This window comes from Copadichromis virginalis, linkage group LG22 (assembly GCF_057382275.1).
Source record: "Copadichromis virginalis isolate Kocher_CV1m ecotype Utaka linkage group LG22, C_Virginalis_male_GT1.1, whole genome shotgun sequence".
NCBI lineage: Eukaryota > Metazoa > Chordata > Actinopteri > Cichliformes > Cichlidae > Copadichromis > Copadichromis virginalis.
The window spans coordinates 28,920,751-28,947,718 of record NC_140638.1 but is presented as its reverse complement, the minus strand read 5'-3'; the positions used below and the strand labels follow the sequence as shown (position 1 = coordinate 28,947,718).

The following is a 26,968-nucleotide window of genomic DNA, read 5'->3' as shown; positions in this document are numbered from 1 at the left end:
CTGATAACCCCGACCCTAAATGTATGGTATAAGATTTTTTTTTCATTATTCCATAAAGTCTTGGCAATCCATGGACAAAGAGAGGAATAATTCTCACTGACACATATAAAAATCTGTTGAGGCTATTTTCCAAAGAGGTACTTTTTTTGCTTCTCTCCAAATAATAAGGTCAGTGTTGAGAGCAAAGGCTGGACTCATCACTGATGAAGCCCTTAAAAGGTTTTGCATGTGGGTGTTCTAGACCCAGACATACGTAAAACAAAAGTAAAGCATTCCTATATCTTATTTTAACTCAACAGGGATGGCATGAAATGAGAAAAAGTGTGACTAAGTAACCTTCTGGCGTTTAAGTCATCGATGACACCATCAACTCTAACTCCAACTCAAACTCTGAACCCGAGGCGATCAGAATATGTAATTGCTGTTTTTATGACACTGTTCTGCCAAGTCTTCCCTATTAACCTGCAGTGTTAGAGGAGAGAAGGGGACACAGTCTTACCTGCTGTTATGTGAGGCACGCTCCTTTCGTGAATAATGTAAAATGTCATTCTAGGAACAAACAAGTGTGCTAAAATAATGTGGACGACAAGGTCCCCAGGTGCCCAGATATCCAGATAGAAACTATTGAAATACAAATATGAGCTGAAGTGATGACAGCTGGATTGTTCACCTGTGGTTCTATCTTTGAGAGCAGTTTTGCACATCTCTATTCTGGCAGAGTGAAAAGGAACGTAGCGGTCCTGCGGAGACGCCACTAGCACAACGTTCTTGAAGAACTGGAGCCCTACAAGGACATGAAAGACGCAAGTAAAGGAGACAGCACAGAGTAGAGAGAAGGAGGGCAAGACAGGGTAAAGGATTGAATTGGTGGTAAAATGCAAAGTACAATCACAAAGCACAATGACAGGCCTTGATACGATAAAGCTGTGTTTTTTTTTTTCTCTCTCTCTCTAGTCTCCTCTCTGTGTGCTTTTAAGAGAGTGCACTGGTGGGTTTCCAATGACAGGGTTTGGATCACTTTGTCAGCCTGCCACAGCTGTAGAGAGGGGGGGGGGGGGGAAAGCGTTTTCAGGCTTATCTTCTTCAAGCCTGTGTGACAAACGACTGCTTTGTTCCACTCACACAGTGGGGAGGCCTCTCACAGGCCTCTTGCAGCTCGCTGGCAGGGGTTTGAGTGTTAGCGAGCTGACACGTACAGAAATTTGACAAAAAAAAGACAAGATGACAACATTTTCATTAATATTTGAACAGCCTGCCTTTCAAGCAACAGTCTGTAAAGTGGGGCCGTCAACACGCAGCCTCTGTTTCGGATCTCAGCCGCTTTCAAGCCGTACCTGGTTTCTGACTCAGGAGATAGAGGAACGTTTTCCGTGGATCAACGTGATCTCTGAAGGTGAGCTGCAGCAACGATCCGGATTTTTTCAGCTTCTGCATTAACCACAAACCTAAGCAAAACACACACACACCGAATCAGGACTCCACATGCATCACAGTAGCTGAGCAGTATGGATGATATTCTTAGACAAAAGACAATACGCTGCTGAGAGGCGCGAAACATGCAGCGCTCTGCCTTCTTCCAGGAGACGAGCCGTGGCCTCACCTGTGCTGACCAGTGTGCTGTTGTTGTACAGCGTTCCCAAGTGTGGCCCTGACAACGAGAGGAAAGTGTGCAGTTTGGGCAAATAGCAGCGGAAGCGAGGCCTCGTCAGCACCGAGCGGATGATGATGTTCCCCAGAGAGTGGCCGATGAAGCTGTTGGCCGAAGACAAACAACTTTCAGAGAGAGGAACTTGCAGCATGAGTGGGCGGCTGGGAAAAAAAAAATGCCTCCAACGCTGCTGACCTACGACACTGCCCGATAGCTTTGGTAGATTCCTCTGGAAGCAGGAACGGGTTGCAGCGGAAGCTATTTGGAGATTCCTGCTGCAGCATGCGGTGATTACAGAAAATTCATTAACTTGCTAAATGTTTAAACATCCTCAAAGGCAATGACAACTTATTGATGCGAACATAGAGGACAAACCGCACGAATTAATAGCAGCTTCCCAGCAGTGGGAAATATTAGATTCATCAAGCTATGTCTGTCACTTAGTTTAATTACTGTACTGTTGCGGCTCTACCCACAATCCCTCATCTCCATCCCTGCTCCTTCTCATCTGTCTGCTCCCAAACTAAATATAGAGGTAATGTGGAAAGAACCAGATGCTGTTGCGGCACTCCATTGCCTTTTGTCTTTGATACTCGCTCCCCAGAGAATACGCCACAATAAAAAGAGAGTTAAGAAACTTGGGCAGAAACTCTCACAAAGAAATAAATTGTCACATTGAGGGCAATTAAGCGGGAAGATGAATAGCTTAATTTGATTGGAACTAGGCAGCACAGTGCTGCATAAAGCAGCGCAGTCTATCATGTGAAAGTCACAAGCTTATTGGCACGGTATGATAAGAGCTTTTCATCTGTTTTCTGCCACTTATCCATTTTGAGTCTATACATTATGACGGAGCTGTCATTCTCCGAAGTTAAGACTTCCACAGAAGAATCAGAGCCAAGTCTCTGCTGCCATCTGCTGACTGGACTGAATACTGCTCAGGCTGGTCCTTTACTGGTTTCCCTTAACCTCAAATGACTTCCCACATGAGAATCTTCTAGCAGAGGAACTGTAAGACCAAAATGAAACTACAAACTCAACTTGAAGGGTGATATATTCTAATTTCTGGAAGCAGGCTTGTTTGAAAAGTCACTTGAATGTATTTGCACCCTATCTCTGCCCTTAGGGGGTTCACCAGCAAGCTAGTGGATATTAAGAGGTTTAATATCCAATCAAAATGAAATGTGTCAATAATGGGCACGCTGCAGCGTGTTAAACCTGGCCGACTGACCTGATCCTGCCTATGGTGAGATTGTAGAGCTGGATGTGCTGAATGATTTCATCCAGCAGCCTGTCCGTCATGGCGTCGAAGTCTGCAAACGTGTCGGCCTACGGGAGAAAAGCAAGGCTGTCAGCGCTCTGCAAATTGCCTCGAAGCACACTTTCACAGTTTTGCTCCCGTCACTGTCAAATGTACCTGGTTCCTCTCAGACATGAGGAAGTCGAGCCTGGATCCTGGCAATCCCAGCTCTATGAAAGTCTTCACAAGACGAAGGTCAGCACTGTTTCCTAGAAGCAGGTGACGAAACAGACACACAAAGTTTGTAGCTCTGCTTTTATTAAGCATGTTCGATAAACATTTAAAAGTTAACCTGAAATGAGTTTCAGGGAATTAGTATTCACAGACTGCACAGTGCAGTGTAATAAAGTTGTAGGGCTTTATCAGGCTATATTACATTTACAATGCTAATAGGGAATGATATGAAAGGCTGTACAGAAAGTTATGGATGTGTCAGTGCAATGCAGACGTGGAACTGGATCGCAGCGAAGCAGAACATTTTTTAAATGTGCAGCCTCACCATCAAGCCCATGGACGCACACCACCAGGTGTATGCCGTCATCAAACTCCTCATCATCCTCTTCAGGAGGGAAGTAGGGGAGATCTGATGCCAGGAGCGGGAGGTCGCTGTACAAGCTGGCCTGGAAGCTCAACTCTTTGAACAGCTCCTCTTTGGCTTTGTAGAAACTGGAGAAAAAAATGTGATATTATATTACTAAACTTATACTGAACAATTTTAAGCTAATGAGATATGAGCTGATTTAAGCCTTTAACCCTTTGCTGTCTCAGCCATCATACGTTCTAATTGTAATCTAGTCTTAAAAGGGCAAAATGTGGCTACTTTTTCATGTGTGACAGAATGATTCATTTTTATGACTCTTGACTGTAAACACTGGAGAGAATAGTTTAATAATATTTTTTTTAAAATTATATACTATAATTGCCTAGCTTTAAACTTAGGCCTGAGTTTAGGGTTGGCATGTAGACCTTAGAGCAGGGGTGGCAAATTAATTTCCCCAAGGGGCCACATGAGATGTGGAGGGTCGCGCCAGTAGTCTTATAAAAAGATAAAATTGATATTAAGCAGAACTGAGTCCAGCCTACTGGGACAGTCCTCCACAACAGTCCCAGTATCTCACTTGCAGCCCGTTGGGAAAACCTAATTGTCTACCGCTGCCTTAGAGACAAGTTGATGAATGTTTCATTTTCCAAAAAGTGAATTACTCCTACAGCTTTCGCCGTGTGGCCCAAATATAATAGACAACCTACATTCAATTTTCAGAATTTACATTGCTCATGCTGCCCACTTCTTGAGCAAGCCCGTGTTGCTTAACAGAAGTCTCAGACTAACCAGTAAGCTGCTCAAAAGTTTTATTACTCTGTCATTCTGCCAGGTTTCAGATTACAGTCATGCAGAAGTCAAAGCCAATCCGATTCAAGTTAGTGTACCTCCAGCTTATCGTGATGGATTTGTCTGTGTACTCTTTGATGTGACTTAATACATTCAGGAGGAATTTCACCTCGTTTTGGCTTCCTTGCTTCATATTTGCCCTCGTTTCATTTTGTTATGCTTGACTTTCCAAGCATGAGTAACTGCCAGCTACTGCACCAGATGTCAGGAGTCATCTCCCAAAACCCATGTAAACCCCTCATGTTTTGGCCTTCAGTGATTCCTGAGATTAGGGACAAAACAGGTTTTAATTTTCTAAAATATATTTTTTGATTTTTCAAAAACACATTTACATATAATTGTTACACAAAGTTTTGTCTGTCTCACCATGTTTTGGTACAATCTCCCAGGTGTAACAGTTTTTAATAATTTATGTTTTTGCTGGAGAAGTGCAACGTTTAGTCAACACCGTCAGACACAAAGAAATGCAAAAATATATATTTTAAATGAAGTTGTTGCAGCTATTTTGACAATTACTTTTCTTACTCAGTTGTAAATAGCATTTGTATTCTATTTTATTCTGTTGTATATATTATTTTATTCTATTCTATTTTATTCTATTGTATATAGTATTTTATTTTATTTTATTGCATTCCAGTGTTTTCTAATTTCTGCTACATAACTTTGCACTTTTGCTGTAACAAAACAAATTTCCCACCTGTGGGACTATTAAAGGTCATCTTATCTTATCTTATCTTATCTTATCTTATCTTATCTTATTAGCAGCTTCTCTATTCTATTGTTTATGCACATAGGTTTTCAAAGTAATTATACCACATTTAAAAGTAAGATTGTTTTGGCTTTTTATTGTTAGAGTTACAGTCATACATATTTTCAGAAGCTTGTATTTAATCTGTATAAGAAACAGTCATATTAAGCAGCATGCAAATTACACATTTATTGAGAAAATTATGTATTTTTATTGGAAGATCATGAGGGAGGAAAATATATGGTTCTCCAAAAGAGAAAAATAAACAAAAACTCCATATTATGGAGTTGACAAGGTGCTGACGGTGGTGACACTCTAGTAGAAAACAAGATATTATTTCTTTCAAAATGACAATTAAACCTTAACAACCTTTGTAATATCACAAGACACATCATAACAATTCTGCTTTTGCACATGTCAAGTTCTACATCTTAATAGTTCACCAGCAAGTAGCTGCCTACTACTCCTTGATTCCTAAAGTTCTCTGTGGTTGTGTGTTTAGACCCTGCTGGACTTTCTCTCCTTTTGTCTCTGTGCTTGTTTCCAAAACCTTCTCTTCTGACTTTTTTCTCTTCCTTTCAGATCACTGGTGTTCTTTATTTTTCCCTCTTTCACTCTATTTCTCCATCTTTCCCTTTCCTTTATGAGAAACTCTTTCTTCAACTCAGGCTGGCTGTTAATTTTTTCTCTCTTTCTTTTTTGATCATCCCTGTTCCTTCTCTTTCGTTCCTCTACTGACAGGTTCACCTTTGCTATTCTAGCCTGAAATGTACCATTTTGTAATTACTATAATTTTTCTGAACCTTATGCTTTTTCACAGATTAAGGATGAATATTCACAACACAATTATGCATTAAGCAATAGAAATGCTATCCGGCCATTAAGTTTGATGGTTCAGAGTTCCTTTGACTTTGGAACTCTGCGGCATCACTGAGAGTTACAAACTGTCTAAATTCTTTCATCTTTAATAAAATGATCAGTGTGTGGCTCTACCAGGTGTAACATCCAGGCATCCATGAAAACAGAATATATGAAATTTAACAGAGTTAGAAGTTAGATTGCTTGTTTCCACCTGAACATGATACACCAGCTCTGCTACCACTTCCAACATAAAGGGAGACAGAAAACTAAACAGCAGTGACTATTGTCAGGTTACTGAAGTTGGGCTAGCTAGTATATAGTGATGTGCTACGTGATCGCTAGCGACACAGCTGTGTTAGCATAACATAAACACAGTGAAGCTGGAGGATGAATGCTAACTTTTTACCACTTGATAAAGGTTAACGTGAGGATTCCCGATGGTTAGGCTGGCAGTGATCACTGGCTGTTTTTAGGGGCTTGTTCAGATGTAATAGAACAAGATAAAAAGCATTAAAAATTTTAACAGCACAACAGGCTATAAGAGTAGTGTGGGCCCGGAAGCAGGAAGCATCATCACTTAAAGACCAACTCTCGGGGCACAGCTAGCTCAGTAGATGCCACATGATTGAAAGGTTGGGCGTTCAAATCCAATGAACAGAGGCTATCCTGGATTGGTAGCTGCCCACTGCATCACTGAGTGAATGGGTTAAATGCAGAGGACTAAGCATTTTCCTCTGCATTCCTCTACAGGATTAATAATGTATACATGAACAATGAGATTCAAGATAAGGCAAATTTGATAATATTTGACACATCTGTGAAGCAGAAATATCAGTAAAACACACAAGAAGTAATATGACTGAAATATTAGTAAAAAATAACTTAATATAAATGGTGAATAGAACACTTTTGTGACATTTGTCAACACCATTAGAAAAAGGGTCAGACAAAAGTCCTGATGGTGTTGACATCTGATGGTGTTGACAAAATACCCGACTTTCTCTCATAACACATGTTTATCTGACAGAAGCCATCTTGTTTTTCATCATTTGCTGATGGCCTCTACAATCTACCTAAATGAGGCTGTTTTTACAAAAAAAATAATTAATTACATCGACTTTGGTGTTGACGCACTATGGTTGTGACACAGAGTTTTATCAGAAAGGTGTGCAATAAATGAAATAAAAACAAACAAATTATCACAGCAGTGACCTCATGGCATGTGTATCAAACAGGAAGTGGTAAAGGGGTCCTCAGAGTGTAAGCCACCCACAATAATTCCTGATTTTTTGTACTTTTAAAAAAATCTGATGGTGTTGACAAAAACTCTGGACACGATTTTAATCACTTAAAAAATATTTAAAAATAAAGTTTCAATTGCATATTTTGATATTATATAAGGTATTGACTTAAATACTTAGTGACGAGAGCCATGATGTTTAATTTTACATTACTTTAAAAAAATTTTTCTGTATTTTAATATTATCACACCTGCTTCTGGACAATGGATTTTTAAGGTACTGGTAATGTACTGTACCATTTAAAATAAATATATATTTATAAAAAATGCAAAATCATAGTTTTGTTGTATAAACATTGCCTTGGTTTGTCTTTTAGGCAGTTGGGTTAACACTTGTATGCATATTTTTAACCACAAAATTGGGGTTTTATCTGCCAGACATGTTTTGTCCCTTATCTCAAGAATCACTGCCTTGTTTCCTGCAGCTGGTGTGGATGATGATAACACTCAAATAACACAACATTTTCCTTCAGAAATTGAGCTAAATTTTAGAAAAAATTTTTTATTGACACCCAATTGAGAAAGGAACCCTGAACATAAATCCAGCCCACCATAACCCCCTGAGATCTAAATTCTCAATAGTGATGACCTCAAGTCTCAAACCCTAGCCCAATGTTTTGGACACAAGCAAGTATTTATCAGAAAAAATGTCTACAGATTTTGATGCACATCTGCTAGGATGGTTACTTTACTTTTACACTAATTGGCTAGAGCTTTAGAAAGAACAAAAACATTATATTCTCAACTTTCTTTTCCATCTTCCGTGTTTGGTGGGTGTTAATCAAGAAAGTCTTCAAGCTTTGTTGTACAAGACACACTGTACATATTTAATAGATAGTTATACAGACATTTAAGCTAAATACTGCGCTTCAAAACTTGTGAAATTGATCACATCGGTCCTTGAACTTTAAAAGTGCATAACAGAACTGATGTCATAGGACTGAGAACATTTGTTAATACATGTTTAAATTTGCAGCTACTCAGTAGGTCAGTGTTGACCGAAGTCAACAGTTTAATGCCACATTTTAATGGTAACTAAGTTTAAGGTTTATTTGAAGCATCCAGTTAACCCTAGGCCAAAGTCATCATAGGTGGTAACCATAATCCTAACCCTCGTCCTACCCTAAAACAGTTTTTAGAAAAAGGTAAAAGATGCCTTTATTTGAATAAATATGAATAGTTTTCAGTGTGTCCATTTTTTTTTTCTTGATTCCCTCATTGCCAGAACTTGAGGGAACACATAAAAAAAACATATATGACAAATTCCCACTGATTATGGTTAGGTTGGGATTAGAGTTGGTGTTGCCAGTGATGTCAACTCAGACCTCAGAGTTTTAAGATCTTCAGATTGAAAATATACTTGTGCTTCTTTAAGTAGGCGGTTGTTGATTCTCTTGCTTGTTCTGCAAACCAAAGTGCAGCATAAGTCTTGTCTCTTTGTTAGCACTGGCATTGTATGTGTATCATTCTTTGTGTATTTCTGCTTTTTCCCATATTCCCATATATATTCCCATATATTATTTGTTTGCTTTGGGAAAAGTTATTTTACTTTGCAGTGCAAAGAGAATTGAGCACATTTCAATGAGACATTATATATTAGCTAAGCTAGCAAGCATTGCTAGGCCTGCCGGCTTAGCTAATGCATTTAATTTTTCATTTCTAAAGGTTACTGCTTGGTAAATACCACAAGAAAGTTGTATATGCTTATAGATCTTAAAACTCTGTGTAAATTGGATGTGATTTGCACTTTAAAATATCTTTTTTGTATTGAGCAGCAACACAAAAGTAAGTAGTAAGTGTACTAATAAACTTAGCGGGATACAAAGAGGTAGAATGCCTGTTAGGAAAAAGAAAAACTCACTTCAGCATTCGTTCATTTGTCTCTTCATCCATGTTCAGGGGACTGAGTGAAGATGAGGAGATGATACCGAAGGAGCCCAGAGGCTGATGGGTGATAGGTGAGGTAGTCTGACGAGTGGACATTCCACTGATAGATGGAGAGTCTCTCAGGACGGATGAAAATGGGAGGCAGGTTGGGGCACAGGAGACTGACATGTTCACCACCTCCACCATCTTCTTGTTCACAAAGGCTAGTCCTGAGTTAGGGATCTTGGTGGCCTTCGATTGGCAGTCCAAAGGTGCTTTCTCACAGCTCGATACTCCATTTACATCAGCAGGTGACACTATCTCTCTGTTTGTCACACCCAAGGGGTCACTTGGCCTCTGAGTGGTGCTGTTACTGTTGGGCAGATCACTGAAGCATGAAGGTTTTATAAGTATCTGTGAGGGATCTAGGCATTCATGTTTCTCAGGCCCGAATAGTTGGGTCTGATGGAAACTTTGGCACTCATCTCCCGTGTTAATCCTCTCCTGATCTGTTGCACTTTCATGCACACATGGTTTGTTTCCACAGCTGCAGGGCACTGTTTCCGATTCAACGACAAAGACATTCTTCACTGAGGTTACTCCACTGATGTGTGTTTGATTGTTCGTATTCTCCCTCTGGCTGCCAATAACAGCACTTTCCTTGACATGAGGGCTTTCTGCAGACTCTTGTAAAAGTAATACTTCAGAAACACTGCTTGACGCTGACTTTATCCTGTATGTCTCTGACAGGTACTGTGGAGAGTTTGACTTTTCAGAGGTCCCATTCTCCTTGACAATATGGCCAGGATTTGATGATGAACTCATGTCTAATGGTGATAATTCTGACTGTCCAGAATCCAGGTTGCTGTACAAAGAACAGTTTGTCCTACATGAATCTTCATGTTGTACTAAGCTCTTGCAATCTGTTTCCTGGTTGAGCAGCATATGGCCATCCTCTACATCTTCTGGGCTACTTATCTGCGGCGCAGAAACAGACTTGGTCAGCTTGCTTAGCTGCCTCTGATGCTGATCCTCCTCATAGGGCAGAGAGCTAATTGATGTAAGTGAAGCCTGTATACCTCCACTTGGAAGGCTGCCGTTGCTCTCCATCTGCAGCCCTTCCAGATAGCTGCGGTGCACCGGATGATTTAACACTATTTGCTGTGGGATCTCCCGTTCGCTGGAAAAGTCCAGAGGGGGTCGTCCTCGCAGTGCGGCCTCCACCGGCCACGCTACAGAGCTGGGCTCACTCTCGATACCAGAGTCTGAAATAACAGAGGACGAGCGCTTCATGACCTTGGTGCCGACCAAACCTCCGCGATGAGTCGTCTCTTTTCTGAGCTCACCCGGAAAGAGTGGTATTACTGGACAGCCAGCGGGTACACTGATAGGAGGGACATCCTCACTTTCATCATCCACTGAGTGATTTAAAGGCATGGCAATGTCAGGCTGCTCTTCAGTGTTTTCATTCTCTATTGCTTTGCTGTGGTTTGTGGCATCACAAAGTTGGGCAATTACTTCTGTTACAGGATGAGAAGACTTGTCACTGTTGTCTGCAGAATCTGTGAGGGGACTAAAGCTTGAGGAGGGAGCCAAAATTGCCTCTCCTCTACAAGGATCACATGACTTATTTGCAACGTAGATCTCTCCTGAACTATAGCTCTCCTTATTTTGGTTGTGATTTTCTGCTGCTTCCGTCAAGTTTTCCTTCACTGCTGCGGAAAGTTCAGTTCTGCCCTCAGTAGGAATGATGTTCTGGGTACATCTGGTGTCGCTCTTATTCTGGTCTGCTGTGAGCGAGACATACAAGGGCAGGTCCGTGCATTCACTACCCAGAGAGTCATTGGGTACTGCTGGTGATACGGCTTCTTGGCTGCTTTCGAGAATCCTCTTGGCAAGATCTAAGTTGGTTTGTTCATCAGCAGTTGCAGGCATTGGCACATGTGATGTATACTCTGGAAAGACAAAGAAATTCAGTTTGTAGAACAAGAGTTTGGTCCTGAGACAATACGTAATGATATGTTAATAGCAGGTAGCAGAAGATATATATTTTGTAGTACGTGTTTGAGGAGACTCCACGTATCTGTCCTCAAAGATGATAGGCAGGCTGTTCCAGTCTCCATCGATGTCCAGGCACTCAACAGGTAAAGGAGGCATTTTGGTCAAGTAGTCTGAGCTCCGTACTTCTGCAGCTATCTGGCTGTGTCTATTGATTCTAAATCAGGACAATTCAATATTAAATATTATACTTCTTTGCACTCACAGAATGAGCTTTCTGACAGGGGTGGTACTTACAATTCCTCTTGAAATGTCAGAGATATCTCTTTGTGGTGCTCGGTGAAAAAGTACGCCTCAGAGAACCTCCTGACCTTGTGTTTCCAAAGACATACAAACAAATTAATTTTGATAAGAGCCTCAGTCTCAGTCTCAGATCACTGGCAAACATATGGTTGGGTTCGATTTCTTGGTTCAATAAGCAAGAAAAATTTACCAAGTATTTGATGAGCACAAAAAACAGACAAAAAAGCTTGAGAGCTACTCCACTGTGTAGCACATTTTCATATTAAACAGCCCAGTGATTTAATAGAAACTGCAGGGGAAATCATATTAGATTGCTCAGCAAGCTTTAGGATATAGAGGTCCAGAATGGCATTTATAATTTGAATGATTCCTTTTGAAACACTCAAAGCTCACAAATAGTCAAGTGCATCAGCAATGAGACTAAACATAGTCTAAATGTGGACTCAGAGAGGGAGCAGCAAGCCTGCTGTGTTAATGGCAACAGGTTTGATGCATTTTACACAAGATTGGAAATTAGTGTATTCAATATTTAACAACAGAATAAATTATGTACATGGAAAAAAGGACAACTTGATTTAATGGGACATGACTGATCAGGGGTTCATGATATGAAATTACATCATTTAAACCTTTGTCTCTGATCTTACACATATTCAGTAAGCATAGCTGGACTGGCCATCGGGCATACTGGGTATTTGCCCGGTATGCCCGATGGTGATTTTTCATTTTCATGGGCTGATGTTTTTTTGTTGTTGCTTTTTTTAACGGTATAAACAACGAAAGGTGGTGGATTGGCCAGATGCTGGCAGATGTGTAAAAATAACTCAGTTGTTTGGTGGTGGCTTCTATGGCGAAGCTTCCACAGAAGCCAGCAGGTGGATGAGGGAAAGGGGAGGCAGGAGGAGCAGAGACCCGAGGAGGCCGCCGGTCTGAGTGTCAGGTGAACTAAAATTCAGGTAAGAAGTTGTGACCTGCAGTCTATCTGGGTCAGATATAAACAGAGTTTAGGTGGAGTTTTATTTTCGTTGTGCTGACTTTTTACAGTCAGCTACAATAATAATACTGCGTACTAGCTAGCATAATGGAGTTTCTATACAGCTGGGTGGGTGCTATGATGTTACTGATAGTGAACTTTATTTTATTCATAAGGTTAGTAGAGTTGCCAACCGTCCCGTAAAAAACGGAATCGTCTCATATTCAGGGAAAATATTACGTGTTTCGTATTGAGCTGAGAAGGAACACAGTTTGTCCCGAACTTCAGCTAGAATGGAAAAGACACAAAGCTGGAGTTATTCTGTGTCTTTGCTGCACAGCTGCCTCTTGTTTGCTCATTCTCTCCCCTCTCTCTCCTGTTATTATTTCAATCATGAAACTGATCAATGATCAGCTGATCGGCTTTTCTGTCTCAAGTCCCGTCTCTTTTGTTTGTTTATCGCACACTTTGTGCCAGAAAGAGGAAACCAGCGGATGTCGCGCTAAACAACAGCAGCACGTTTACGCTTGATCAACTGTGGTTAGAATTTTTTAATATTAATTTCTAGTATCAGCTGATGTTTGCTGGAGCCACAGCTGTAAACCTGCTGGTCATGACATCGGTTTGGATATGTGGTGAGCAGGGGTGGAAGTAACGAATTACAAATACTCACGTTACTGTAATTAAGTAAATTTTTTGGGTACTTGTACTTTTACGAGTAATTTTTCAAGTGTGTAATTTTACTCATACTTGAGTACAACTTACACCATGTAATCTACTTCGCTACTTATAAAATCAAAAGTCACTACTGAGTACGCCCACAATTTGAATTAATATTCAAACCTTTCGTCTGCATTTTTGCAGCCAATAAGGCCGTGCAATCGCAACCGCGCCAATTTAAGACGTAAGCAAAGAATAAACTCCGCTGCAGCAGCAGGCACAGGTGTCTGGAGGTGCTAAATGGTGGAGTATAAACTACTTTATAGACGAAAGATTTGGAGACAAAGAAGCCAAAATGGAGACAGAGGACAACACTGTCAACCATGAAAACGACGTAGAAAAGACGGAGGACGCGTGCCCGTGGCTATACCTGGAGGAATTTTTCGTGTACAGAGGAAGAAAAGGAGACAGCGTCCAGATGCAGTGCAAACTTTGTTTGACCTCTACAGTCATTTCAGCTTACAAGACTTCAGCATCTAATCTAAAAAAACACATTGAGGTAAGAGGTTTTACAACTATACGTGTATGATATTGCTTTCTTATTTTTCATGTGTGTTAAGGTTACTAGTTTGGCTAAGATGTTGTCACCGCCATTGGTTAGCCTGATATTAAAATAAGACGGAGCTAGCTAATGTGCGTGTGTGCATGCATAATTGAGCTACAATTCGTAGGAATGTTTTAGCTTATTATTTGGATAACCACCGTCATTACAATAAATTAAACTTGTAGTCATTTAAAACTCACAGGCCTACAATCAGCTGGCCTATTTAAAAAAACAAACAAACAAAAAAACAAACAAACTTGAACACAGTGCTGAGCTGCATCTCAAATTAATCTTCCAGCTCTCAGCTGACATGTACCAGAGCCCGATTGATGGATCAGTTGATCAGTATCATTGGCCTGATATAGGTCTATCATAGTGACGTGGCTCTTAATCAGTAGGGTTATATGTTTCCCAATATGATATCTTTTTTTAAAGAACATAATGTGGATTGGTTTTATTTGTTAGCTGTATGGGCAGCATTTTTGTGTATGTGATCCCTTTTCTTAAATTAGATTTGCTAGATACACATATTTTGCTCTCTTAGTATTTTTAGGACCTGACTAATACTGAAAACTTTAGGGTGATACTGATAAAAAGGAGTTAAAAATTTAGATACTGATACATTGGTCGATACTCTTTTTACAGATAGTATACATATTACAGAACTTAGAATGTATACAGAAATTCATGTTTTTTGCAATGATCGTTCAAAATTGGTTTACACTTGTGAATAAATACAGCAATATATCTGCAAAATTTGACCAATTCACCACTCTTTTATACTATGCTCAACAATCAAAGATTAGCTCAAGTCTAGTTGAATAATGTTTTAAAAATGTGTTTTCTTTTAGTGTTAATCACAGTGATGTTATGAAGTAATGTATGAACCTGACGTATGATAATATTTATCTCTACAGAGGAAACATCCATCGAAGACTGAGCAGTACAATATCACTGTGGCATCAACATCTCGACAGCGAAAGACCACAGCCACACCAAACAAGCTCTCAGCAAATACACAAGCCAAGTTACCAGACCTGATGTTGAGAGCTGCAAACAAACATGTTCCACAAGCAACTGTTGACAAGCTTGTCATCAATTTCATATGTGAGGGTCTACAGCCATTTGCAGTGGTAGAACAGCCATCTTTCAAAGAATTGGTTACCACATTACAACCTCAAGCCAAAGTCATCTCCAGACCCACTGTCCGTGCCAGAATCTGTGAAGCTGCTGATCACATGAAGATGACTTTGGTTGCAGCATTGGATAAAGTCAAATTTGTTGCTACCACTACTGATTGTTGGTCAGCTCATCAGAAAAGTTACCTTGGAGTCACATGCCATTGGAGGAAGAGTCCCTGGAAAGAAGATCCGCAGCACTAGCATGCAAAAGATTGAGAGGGTCTCACACATTTGACATGCTTGCTGGTGCGCTTGATGATATCCATTGCCAATACAAGATTAGAGGCAAAGTTGTAAGAACCACAACTGATAGTGGATCCAACTTTGTCAAGGCCTTCCACATGTTTGGGGCACAAAATGATGCAGATGAAGCTGAAGATGAAGCAGACCCAGAAACTCTTGACCTGACTGACCATATTGACTACCATGAGGCAAGTGCAATTCTTGATGAAGACTCTGGTTTGGAGTATCAACTTCCGCCTCATCAGCGATGTGCATGTCACCTGCTAAACCTTGTGGCAACAACTGATGCTGCCCTAGCAGAGAGCATGAATGAAACCTACAAGAGGCTCTCCCGTGCAACCTTTGCAAAATGCCAGGCCATTTGGAACAAAACTGGCCGGTCTCATTTGGCTAATGAAGTGGTAGAGGACAAGTGTGAGCTACAGATCATTCGTCCCAATGCAACACGATGGAATTCAACCTACCTTGCCATTGAAAGGATAATACGCATCATTGATGAGAAGGGGGAAGATGCCATCAGGAGCATTTGTGAGGAGTTCAAGGTGAAAATGTGAGTAAAATTGGACACCTACCAATATGGTTTCAAATTTTGTGAATTTTCCTTAATGGATGGTTAAAAACGTGAGCAGACTCTTAATATTAAATCAGAAGATCCCTATTATAGTCATGGTGGGTTTTGTTGTTGTGTCTTACAGGTTGAGTCCTGCAGAAGTTGCATTCCTAAGGGAGTACTGTACCACCATGAAGCCACTGGTGAAAGCTTCAAACATCCTTCAGTCTGAGTCCACTTCCTTTATGGGATGGCTCCTGCCAGTAATCCAACAACTACTGTCCAAACTTAGCAGGCTGGAGACATCAAGCAAGACATGCGTGCCACTCATCAGAGCCCTGCAAAATGGCCTTCAAAAGCATTTTGGAGCGATGATGGAGGATCCAGAGTTGGCTGCAGCTGCAGTCCTCTTACCCAAGTTCAAGACTTCCTGGACTGACAGAGCAGATGTAACAGAGGCTGGTAAGGATTCATGTGATCCCATTTTTGTGTATTTTTACATTTGAACACATGCTTAAGTGAGTATTTCACCTAATACATTGTAAGTTATTGATGGTCTGTCCTGAATACTAAACAATCCTTTTTGAGAATTTGCCGATTTTAAATTTGTGTTCAGGAATAATCACTGAAATTTAAATAACAAAATTGTGTTATCTACTTGCAATTACAGCCTTGACATACATCAAACAACATCTTGAAACGACAGAGCATGAGAGTGAGGATCAGCAAAGAGAGTCATCTGATGAAGATGAATTCTTCTCCAGACCGATCTCCAGAAGGCTGCAAAGTGCAGTTGAGCTTGATGGTTATCTTGCTTGTGCCACAGACACCATGGAGCTGCTGCACTCCTTCTCAGCCATCAAAAACCTCTCTCTTAAACTGAACACAGCTCTGCCTGCTTCTGCTGCGTGTGAACGACTTTTTAGCTGTGCTGGTCTACTCTTCACTGCCAAACGAAGTCGGATTGCCTCTGTTAATTTAGAAAACCAGCTCTTGCTGAAACTGAACAAAAGGTTCAGAAAGTAAAGTGTGAAAGAAATGCTAAGACTTTAAGACACTTACCTGCCTGTTGTTCAGTGTATGGGGAAAGGTTTAAATGGTTCTACGCATGTTCAGAAACATTTTTGTCATTGTTTTAACAAACAAAATTCCTCCTTTTATATCTACATTTATTTACAAAACAAGTTACCTTTCTATACCTTGTTCATCTGAAAAATGTGCTTTGAACATAAATATTTATACTGGTGAATCGAGTTGAATGCCTGCTATTGACAACAGAATAAAACATCAGTCTGTTAAAAAGTAATTAATACTCTGAGTAGTTTTTGAGAACAGTACTTTGTACTTTTACTCAAGTATTTTTTTAACACCAGTACTTTTACTTGTAATTGAGTACAATTTAACCAGTGTAACAGTACTTGTACTTGAGTACAAATTTTGAGTACTCTTTCCACCTCTGGTGGTGAGAGGGAAACATGAAAATGAAACCAGGAGATGTCCTTACTGAATCATCAGAGCTGAACAGGTGATTGGAGAAACAGTAGGGGTGCAACGATACTCGTATCGGTATTGAACCGTTCGATACACTGCTTTCGGTTCGGTACGCATATGTATCGAACAATACAAAATCTTTTAATTTATTTTATCAACTTTTCTTCTAACGATGCTGTCTGTGTTGAGCGCTCAGTGGAACTGTGTTCGACTGCGATCGTGGCTCAAGAGTTGGGAGTTCGCCTTGTAATCAGAAGGTTGCCGGTTCGAGCCCCGGCTTGGACAGTCTCGCTCGTTGTGTCCTTGGGCAAGACACTTCACCCGCTGCCTACTGGTGGTGGTCAGAGGGCCCGGTGGCGCCAGTGTGCCCCAGGGTGGCTGTGGCTACAATGTAGCTGCCATCACCAGTGTGTGAATGGGTGGATGACTGGATGTGTAAAGCGCTTTGGGGTCCTTAGGGACTCGTAAAGTGCTAAACAAATACAGGCCATTTACCATTTTACCATTTTACTCCGCCTAGGCTGCACTGTCGAGTGCAGATCCACTGAGCGCAGTGCAAGCTAGCAAGACAGGAGTTAAGCTCGTTACAACATGGCAATTGCCTCAACTGTACTTTTGAGTTAAAATATGTGTTTATAATTTTAATAAATGACAAATTAAAAAAGGCATGAACATTTTTTTGTATTGAAAAAATATAAAATAATATCGAACAGTTACACCAAAGTATCGAACGAACTGTGAATTTTGTGTATCGTTGCACCCCTCAGAAACAGCTTTTAGGTGACATGAATGAGTTGAAGGGAAGTTATGAACTGTTTCTGAGAGACAAATAACACCAGGATCCTTTTCTAAGTAGCTGACAGCTGGTAACTGTGCAGCGGCGGGTCTAGCAAAGTTTTGGCAGGTGGCCAGGTAGGGCATTAACATTTAAAATGTTTTGCTTTTAATGAATAATTATCTGAATCTTACAACCAAAGTTTTGACCTGATGTAACATGTATAGAAATCATACATATACCAACAAGACAGTGCATATCACTGTCACAACAGCGTTTATTACCATTCAAAGGCTTTATGGCTTTTCCTATAATACCTTGTCTCTAGTCAAAATGCCCGGGCAGATTTTTTTGTCCCAGTCCAGCCCTGTCAGTAAGCTAAGCACAGACTTTTCATGCTCCTTACTCACCTGCGATCAAATCTTCTGTTTGAGAAAGTCAACTAGGCTTAAGGGCAGGGGAGGGAGAGCTTATAAGGCTTATTTAGACAGAGGATGAACTGAGGGTCAGTATGGATGTATAATAATAAATTTAAATCATGTGCAGTTACTCTAGAAGAATCCAAGAATAAATATGCAGAGCTGGAATTGAGAACAAAGCTCCCCTTTTAAAGACTGACTTGGCTGCCTCTGGTATCTTATTATCTTCATGTATTTAAACAGACATTGATGTCATGGGATCAGATGCATTTCCAATACCAAACTTTAAGGAGACAGTAACATGTATATTCTTTTTACAGAACTTTATGCACTCCTGTGAAAAACTAAGTACACCTCATTCAGGAGCTTATAGAACCATCTTTACTAGCGGGAATGTGAAGTAATCACTTTCTCTATGACTTTATTAGATTCTAACATCACTGTGGGGGGATTTTTGGCCCACTCATCTTTACAACACCGTGTTGGTAGGGTGCAGGTTGACTTTGGAAGTCAAGAAAAGGAAGCAAGTGAAGGCAGGAACAGGGATTAAATATTGGAAGTTGAAGAAGGAGCAAAGCACAAAAACTGGTCCTGGGTGGTAGGGAAGAGTTGCCAGATATCTGGGAAGAAGGTGTTGAAGGTTAAGGATGTGGGTGATGATCAGTGAACAGAGAGCAGCCAGTATTGGTAGTAGTAGAAGAAGAAGATGATAAACAGTAGGTAGAAGGTCTGATCTGATTGATGGATTTTTCAAGTCTTGAGGTTTGCTAAGATGCAACCAAAGTCGCTGCCATATTCTTTTTAGGGAGATGATACTTTCTCCTGGCAGCTCTTCCTAAAAAGTCATTTTTGTAATATCTCTGAGCTTTGCTTGAGGTAATCTTGGGATGAATTTGCTGGGATGTCCACCCCTGGGAGGACTGTGTCACCCTGCTTTTACAGAGGTCAGTCCTTTTTGGGACGATCACTTAATCAGTAGCACTTGGCTCCTACTTAACCTCCAAATTGGAAGCAATAAGGCTGTACTTCATTTTTCACGAGTGCGCATTGAGTCCTGTGAAAGCGCTGTATCCAAACTATCTTCATGATGGACAAATTTAACAGTACTTTCTATAGGTAATCATCCGAACTTTTTTAGTGCATAACAGTTATTGATGCTTGATTGGGCTTAACTTTGACATGTTTTTCCTCATCAATGTGAAAGTTAGTTTGATTCTTCTTAGACAGACTGTTCAGTATCATGTTACTTTCTGAAAACTGGTGACAACATGCCTTTAAGGAGCTGCTTTCAGAGATAAAATGTCAATGCTTATGAAACATGTTTTATTGTTCTGTGGTATTCTTGCATTTTAGCGTGGGTGGATCACAATCACTATATTTAAACATATCGGCACCAGGGCCTAATAAAGGCTCAGCACCTCAGAGAGGCAAATGATGACGTTTGAACATTGTATAAGCCTGCCTTTGATGGAGCTGAACTCTCACCCTGAGCGTGTGGTGCTCCTGGGCCAGATAGGACAGGATGTGGGGGTTGAACACAGCGGCCTCCAGGAAGCAGCTCCACAGAGCAGCCAGCTGGAAGCAGAGCTCGCTTACGTCCCTGCTGATCTGCTCCGCCACCTTCTCGTGGCCTTCTTGCAGCTGAAAAGAAAAACGCAGTCCTGTAATATTTAGCTGAAAGTGTTGCATTTCAAAGAACTCCCAGAATAAAGCATGCACAAATCCAAGGCTGGGTGATTGTCCTGCTCACATATTTATACCTACAAAGAAAACAGTGTCTACAATCTGTCTGATATGAAAATGACTGTGGGCAGATTATTAATATGAAATTTATGTCCAAGTATGGAGTGGCAGTTTGCCTACACAGCGAAGAATTGTCAGATCCTAGATTGACTGGTTGGCAGCTGCTCACCTAAACACTAATCACGACCATTTTTACTGGTATCATCTAATAGCTTCATTATACTGAAAAGCTCCGGCCTCATAAACAGATTTTATTAAATGCCCCAACATATTCTGATTAAGGCACATATCAATGCACACTGAGATGCCAGAAAAACACAGAAATTAAAACCAAATGCAGAAAAACAACCAGGGTAAAAGCACTTTAGTAGTAACAAACAGAGAGGGAAAGGAGTGAGACGGAGATCACACAACAAGCTGACAAAGACTGAAGTAGAAAACCAACTAATTGCACACAGCATGGAGAATAATAATAACAGGTGAACGCCATCAGGACAACAACAATGACGGGACAAAAAAATGAGGGAACTAAAACACTTCTTTTTTTTCAGCTAAACTAAAGGAAGTAAAATGAAATAAGTACTAAGAATAGATTCCCGCACATAAACATAAAGATCACGAGAGCCTGAACTCTCTTAGTCAAGCTTTCATGTCATTTCTTTAAGGAGCCTTCAGGAATAGTTCTCCAGGATTCACTCTTCTTTGGATGTTGGCTGCTTTATGCTTTTTGGTCAAGATGAACACTGCACACTGTTAAATAGACTCGTTCTTATATAGTGCTTTTCTACTCTCCCGGAGTACTCAAAGCACTCTATACAACACGCCACATTCACCCCATACACACCCATTCACACAAGCACTATGAGAGCTTTCTAACTATCATTCATACTCTGATGGATGCATTGGAGAGCAAGTCGGTTAGTACAACACGAGGATATTTGTCATGCCGACTGGGCGAGCCGGGGGTCGAACCACCAACCTTCCAATCAGCAGCTGACCTGCGCTACCTCCTGAGCTATAGCCACAGCAAACTGTTACACTGTTTCAGCAATGTTGAGGTCCGGACTCTGGAGAGGCCTGTCTATGACTGATAATGTTCCACTGTGTCTATGTTTTTACTGCAGTGTGTTTGGGGTCATTGTCAAGCTAAAAAAAAGCTGTTGCCAATCAGAACTCCAGTTGTATCTGTATATCTCTGATGACCCACTCAATGATTTGAACCCCAAACTTATAACCACTACTTATACTATCACCACCCTTCCACAGAGTCCTTTTCTGATGAGTCTTCGGATTTTTTCCTAAATCAGATACTGTTCATCTGTGATATATATCATTAGGTCTGCTATATCTTATTTTGTCCGACACTTGCTCAGTTACCTCCAATTTTTTAAGAGCACATTGCACACCATGATGAGATACACCAAGTTTTTGACTAATAGCTCTCTGGGAATCACCTCACTGGCGTAAAAATACTATTTTATAAGTTGTCTTTGGCATTTTTTGCAGATTCATCTAATCACATGGAAGCAAATCGTGATTTTTTTTTAACAGGCTGCTCGTAACAAAGTGCCTATAGATAGTATTTAAAAGTCTTTCTTTGCTAAGTTTCTGTTATGTGCGGTGAGAACACTGGCTCATCCTGTACTTGATTGCTTGACAGTTCATAGGTCAGTGTTGAGTGACTTAATAAATGGTCAGTGAGGAGTGGACTAAAAATGTTGAGTTAGAATGTCTAGAAAACTTTTGCTCCAGATCACTTTAAAAATTAAGACGTTTGATTCCTTAGAAGCACATAACAATATAAAGAAATAACTTTTTTAATGTGAATCTATTCTTAGCATGCTGGTGATTTTTTGTATTAGAATAGAAACAAACAGGAAACAGCAGGTACTATGGACTAGTGACATATCAAAGTGAAAAGTGACAGAGGCTGCTTTGTTGGTTAGACTCTAAAAAAGTAATGTTTTCTTACATAGAGCTCTATAATAAAGTATTTTTGTTATTGTCAGTGTGTGCTCTGCGTTGATGAGGTTAAAAATAAAATAGCGTTATGTCAGTAATTCACATACAAGTAATGGTTTGATTGATTGTTAAGTTTAATTATTTTTACTTATAGATTAACCTGCATTTTTCCTACTTTTTGTGTAATAAAATATTTATAAAGATACAATAAGATAAGATATGTTTGTTACTATCATACAAAGACATGAACTTACCTGTAGCTCTATTGTCAGCTGATTTAGCGTTTCTTCTACAGGCGACACATCTGTGGGAATAAAGATATTTGGGGAGTTTTAACTTTCGTTATCCTGTGACAGGGGGTCATACACACATATAGTTTGAAAATCTTATAAAACAAGTTAAGCATATGTGCACAGTTTTAGATATAGACAAGCTGAAGTGAAGGGAACAGAAATGGCTTGTTTTACTGAGCGGCTAAGAGGCTGCGCGAAGCCCCGTCTAAAAGGGCAAATACGGAAACTTTTACATTCACTGCTTAAGACCATGTGATCAAACTGTGTTCAGGAAACTGGAGGTTACAATCAGCATGCTTGTACTCCACTACATATATACGAAGTTAAGGTTTTAGCGGAAATATACTGTCACTGTACCAGAGTCGGAAAAAGGTTTACAGAATACACAACAAGTACTCTAAGTACATCAAATAATAGCAGTACTTATAGTTTAGTTTTCAGTACAGGTAAACTGTTTAATGTTAGTCCTCTATTTCTATTGGGCTGATTTTAAATTACTTTCTGACAAGGTCATTAAAATAATACTTTTTCTACAGTTTTAATCATATTTTTTTAATAATTTACATTGTCGTAAAAAAAAACAGTTCCTGCATTATTAAAATGTTCCAATATGTTATTTTCAGATCTCACTAGACTTTTAATGAAGAAACAGGTCCAAGGCTTTCTATATATGTGCCACCTGATTCCAGAGGAATCTGCTGCAGCTGTGGGATCTCCTTCATGAGTGCTGTGTAGTACGTGTGCAGGCCTCTGTGTGCCACCAACAGGAGGCGACAGAGTCGCCAGTGCCACGTATGAGCTCTCTGCAGGCAGTTTTCACTGGGCACATAAAAACTTCCCTGAGGAGAAGGACAGAGGAAATGTCAGCTACTATGTAGGTCACAAGCCACCTCTCAAGTACAATGTCCTCTTTTAATGACAAACATGTACACATACTTGAACTTAACAGGCTCTACTATAGCCTGGTTTGAAGGTTTGTTGCTCTGACCTCTTAGTAATAGAAGCTTACTTTTGCAGTCACAATAACTCCTTGGAAGATCTGATACAATAAAACAAATGCCTCTTAAAAACAGCTAGCTGTGAGCTGCAAAAGCAGATCAAGACATTTATGTGGCACACGTGGATGTATGGCAGCCCTTTAGGGCCTTCAGAGGTCCCAGGTGTGGGAACTTGGCCCAAGAAGCAAAGCACTGTTTGGAGAATAGTCTTTTTAAAATCGGTGCAACAATCTGTATGAAATAGTATTTAACTATGCTTCACATTATATCCACTGAACTAGAATCAAACGTCCAAACACAGGTCCTTTGTTTGTGCCTGTAGGTAGATATGGTTTTGAGTAGATGAGTCATCCCCCAAATAGTGCCCAAAAAATTGCATCTGCGTCAGGAAAGCACCACCATCAGTTTGGTAGCTGGTGTAGAAAAGTTATTTTTATACCATGTTATTTTGCACTTCATCCAAAAGAAGGAAACTGAAACTCAGAATGTAAAGGGTGCGAGTCATCAAGTATAACAAAAACAACTAACCCCTATCAGTGTCTGCTGTGGCTCACTCATCTGCCTGCCAGCCCATTTACCACTGAGTGTTTCTTTCTTACATAAATAAGTGTATGCTAAAATGTAGGTGAAAAGCTGCTTGACGAGGAACCAGCACATAAAAAGAGAAATAATAAAAACAACAAGATCTGGTAGCTCAAGTACAAACCTCTGCTTTCTGATCGGCCAGTAAAATCTGGGCTGTAATATGGGCCTTTGTTCCAGCAGATGGCTCTCTAACAATGAAAGACGGGCTCTAGCTGTGCTTCACCAAAGCCGTTAATAGCATTTGCTGGCACTGTGCAACCAACTACAAATCACCAAAGCCTTGAAGTCTTCTAGAAGAGACAGTGGTCCAAAAAGACTGTATCACTTTAGACGTGAGTCATCACAGTATGCCTACAACCATCCATGGTCCCTGACCCCAAACACTCATCAGAGTTCTTCCCACCCAGTGCCGAGATTTTTGGCTGCCTCTGTGGAGCGTAGAGCTCCAAAAGGCATGTGATGCCTGAGTATCAGGACATACTGTAATTTCCCTCGAGCTAGTAAAGTTGCCGGCCCTATCATCATACCTGTGCACACTCTGTAATTGCTCCAGTGGAGTATACCCGAACCAGGAAGGAACACCTGTATGTTTACTTCCATAATTCTCTTTAGCTTTATAGAGGCCCGCTGGGGAACAGTCTGTAAGCGAGATGCACCGAAAAATAGCTTTTTTCCCCCCATAAACTAGTCATTATCCTAAAAGCACAGTTTCTCTGCACACTAACAATGGTTAAAATCTGCCACAGTTCACCTGATGTCGATTTCTGCTTCTGTTTGCTGCTTGTTTATGGCTACGGAGCCGTTTACTTCTGAAGCATGCAGGTAGCGTTTCATTCCACAAAGAAACACCACATTTTAAAAAGTCTTATCTTACAGCAGAAGCACAAGATTTAGACAAAATGACACATGTTAAGGGGGAAAGTGCTGGAAACTAAGCGTAGCCGCGGGTAAAAAGCTGTAAATAAATAAAGGTGAAAGAGTCTGCAGCGTTGTGCGCAGCTTTCACCTGCAGCTATGTGGTACGTGGCGCTTGCAAGCACAACTCATTACTGTGATCAAACGGAACCCCCCCGCTTGGCTAAACACTGAGCTTATTAAAGCGCCCAGCCAGGGGTGGGAGTAAAAACCGGGAGGAGGAGAGGCAAGGTGGCGTGGGGGCCTGGGAGCTCATTAGGATTTACTGTGCAGACCGTGACGTTCACGGAGACCTGAGAGATGCATGTTATAAAACCTGAGGAAAAACTCTTTGTACCTTATGTTGGTGTAATTACCAAATATACACAAGAAAGCTAAACTCGGTAAGGAGCAACAGCCCCAAAATATAATTTTCGGATATGCGGTGATACCTGAAAACAGCAGCAGTGAAACTATCATAGATTCGAGTTGTGTTGGGAGTACACCGCTGCATTGGGTTCTGCAATTCTTGGAAGACTTGAAAAAGGTGACACTTTTTGTTTCCTTTTGTCTGCTCAGTACTGTTTGCTCCGAGTCCAAAGAGTCACGAGGACAGGCTAGTTGCTTGATAGTGCAAAGAGATAAGATAAGATAAGATAAGATAAGATAGAACTTTATTAATACTGTGTGGCTCCTTATCTGTAAACTATGCAAACTAGTCTAGACAGGAATCTATGTAAGATTAAAACTATCATTCACCCGTGCTTTCACAGCATTCACTGCATTGTAACATATTGAAATATAAAACATTTTCTTCTAGTTTTAAGAAGTGCATGTAACTTTATACATGAATCTTCCATTTACAGGAGAAATGATGGTAAATAAGTGGCACTGTGTCTCAAATGCACCCACACAGTGGATCGACAAATGCACAAAACCTTTTTATGAGTCTTTTGGAAAAAAGAAATTGCTGGAATCACCACTCTGATTTTTAATGATATCTTTTCACACTGGACCCTCTGATGAGGCCTTTTCGGGCCCGCTTCCCATACGTTTGACACGCCTGCTGCATACTGGTTGTGTCTCCGTACGCCTGCAGATTTCTCACTTTTATCTGTGAGCTGTAGGGCTTGTTAACCAAAGTGCTGCATTCTCTCCTATTGACTGACAGCTAGCTACACACTCACAGAATCAAGGCTAATTACAAAACTAAAGAAAGAAGTTGTTGAGTCACAATAACGAACATGAGTCATGTGTGTCTTTTATCACCTGCTACTATTGAATACAGCTTTTTACTAATATACGCCTAGGTGAATAAAAGGCAATAAAATAAATTTGCTATAGGCCATATATGATCATGATTAGTAATTATGATAGATTATTATTTATTTCATTGTGAATTAAGTGCGCTATAAATAAGCCAGAAGCATGAGAGACAGCACCATCATTTCCAGTGGGAGTTCCTATCAATTCCAGATGCTAAGCCTGGAAGCCTACAAGCCTGGGCAAGCGGCTTCAACAAATAGTATGAAACACCACAGCGCTGCACAGTGATAATCACCACGTTGGCCTCTGGTCTTAAAACCTACAGGATTCTGCATAGTGCCAACAAATGACTGATTCCGAAGGACAGACAAGGTCTGGAATCTGTAATCCAAATCAGGACGACTCCCTTCCCAGCTCAAAATCCCGTTGCTTCTGGATGACATGCCCAAGCAAATCCCGGCTAAATCTGTCGGCCTCTGTCCTAAACCTTTCTGTTTACGTCATCGCTTGGCATTTAGCTGCTTGCTCACAAAAAGAAGAGAACAACCAGCTCAAAGGGAGACATTTGTTTTCAGCTTTGTGAGACAAAATAGGCTTTGACTTTGTGTGACTTTCTATTTGAAAGCAGCTGAACCGCTAAAGGTTAACACACCTCAGAGATGACAGGTTTGCAGTAGCCAGCGCCGAACACGAGGTTCTCTACAGACATGGCGGACGGGTCGTTCGTGCTCTCTGGCGAGCCCTTCCCAAGCCAGGAGCCCTTTCCTGTACGGGCAAAGCTGGAGAGAGGGCAGGGATGACACAGCAGGGGCAAAGCATGAATAATGTTTGTGTTGTATTTAGTGTTTGTGACTCTGAAGGAAGACATGAACTGAGAAATAAGAGCAGTTCTGCTGCAATCAGTCAAGTGCTGCAGT

The 26,968-nt window shown here is 40.6% G+C and overlaps 2 protein-coding genes across 2 annotated transcripts in view; one reads left to right on the top strand and one right to left on the bottom strand.

Moving 5' to 3' along the window:
- fam135b (family with sequence similarity 135 member B) overlaps positions 1 to 26,968 on the bottom strand; it is a 54,628-nt gene that overhangs the window by 2,379 nt on the left and 25,281 nt on the right. The window contains exons 7-19 of the mRNA XM_085445429.1: positions 26,704 to 26,830; positions 22,988 to 23,147; positions 22,270 to 22,319; positions 19,796 to 19,951; positions 11,409 to 11,482; positions 11,174 to 11,328; positions 9,109 to 11,068; positions 3,448 to 3,614; positions 3,066 to 3,157; positions 2,880 to 2,977; positions 1,601 to 1,752; positions 1,335 to 1,445; positions 671 to 784 (exon numbers count right to left, since the gene is read on the bottom strand). Coding sequence (XP_085301555.1) covers positions 671 to 784; positions 1,335 to 1,445; positions 1,601 to 1,752; positions 2,880 to 2,977; positions 3,066 to 3,157; positions 3,448 to 3,614; positions 9,109 to 11,068; positions 11,174 to 11,328; positions 11,409 to 11,482; positions 19,796 to 19,951; positions 22,270 to 22,319; positions 22,988 to 23,147; positions 26,704 to 26,830 — 3,416 coding nt within the window. The remainder of the gene's footprint in view (positions 1 to 670; positions 785 to 1,334; positions 1,446 to 1,600; positions 1,753 to 2,879; positions 2,978 to 3,065; positions 3,158 to 3,447; positions 3,615 to 9,108; positions 11,069 to 11,173; positions 11,329 to 11,408; positions 11,483 to 19,795; positions 19,952 to 22,269; positions 22,320 to 22,987; positions 23,148 to 26,703; positions 26,831 to 26,968) is intronic.
- LOC146683599 (uncharacterized) lies at positions 15,030 to 16,707 on the top strand. Its single transcript, XM_085446589.1, has 3 exons — positions 15,030 to 15,625; positions 15,771 to 16,087; positions 16,296 to 16,707. Exons 1-3 carry the CDS (start codon positions 15,069 to 15,071, stop codon positions 16,649 to 16,651), a joined length of 1,230 nt encoding a protein of 409 aa, XP_085302715.1. The 5' UTR covers positions 15,030 to 15,068; the 3' UTR covers positions 16,652 to 16,707.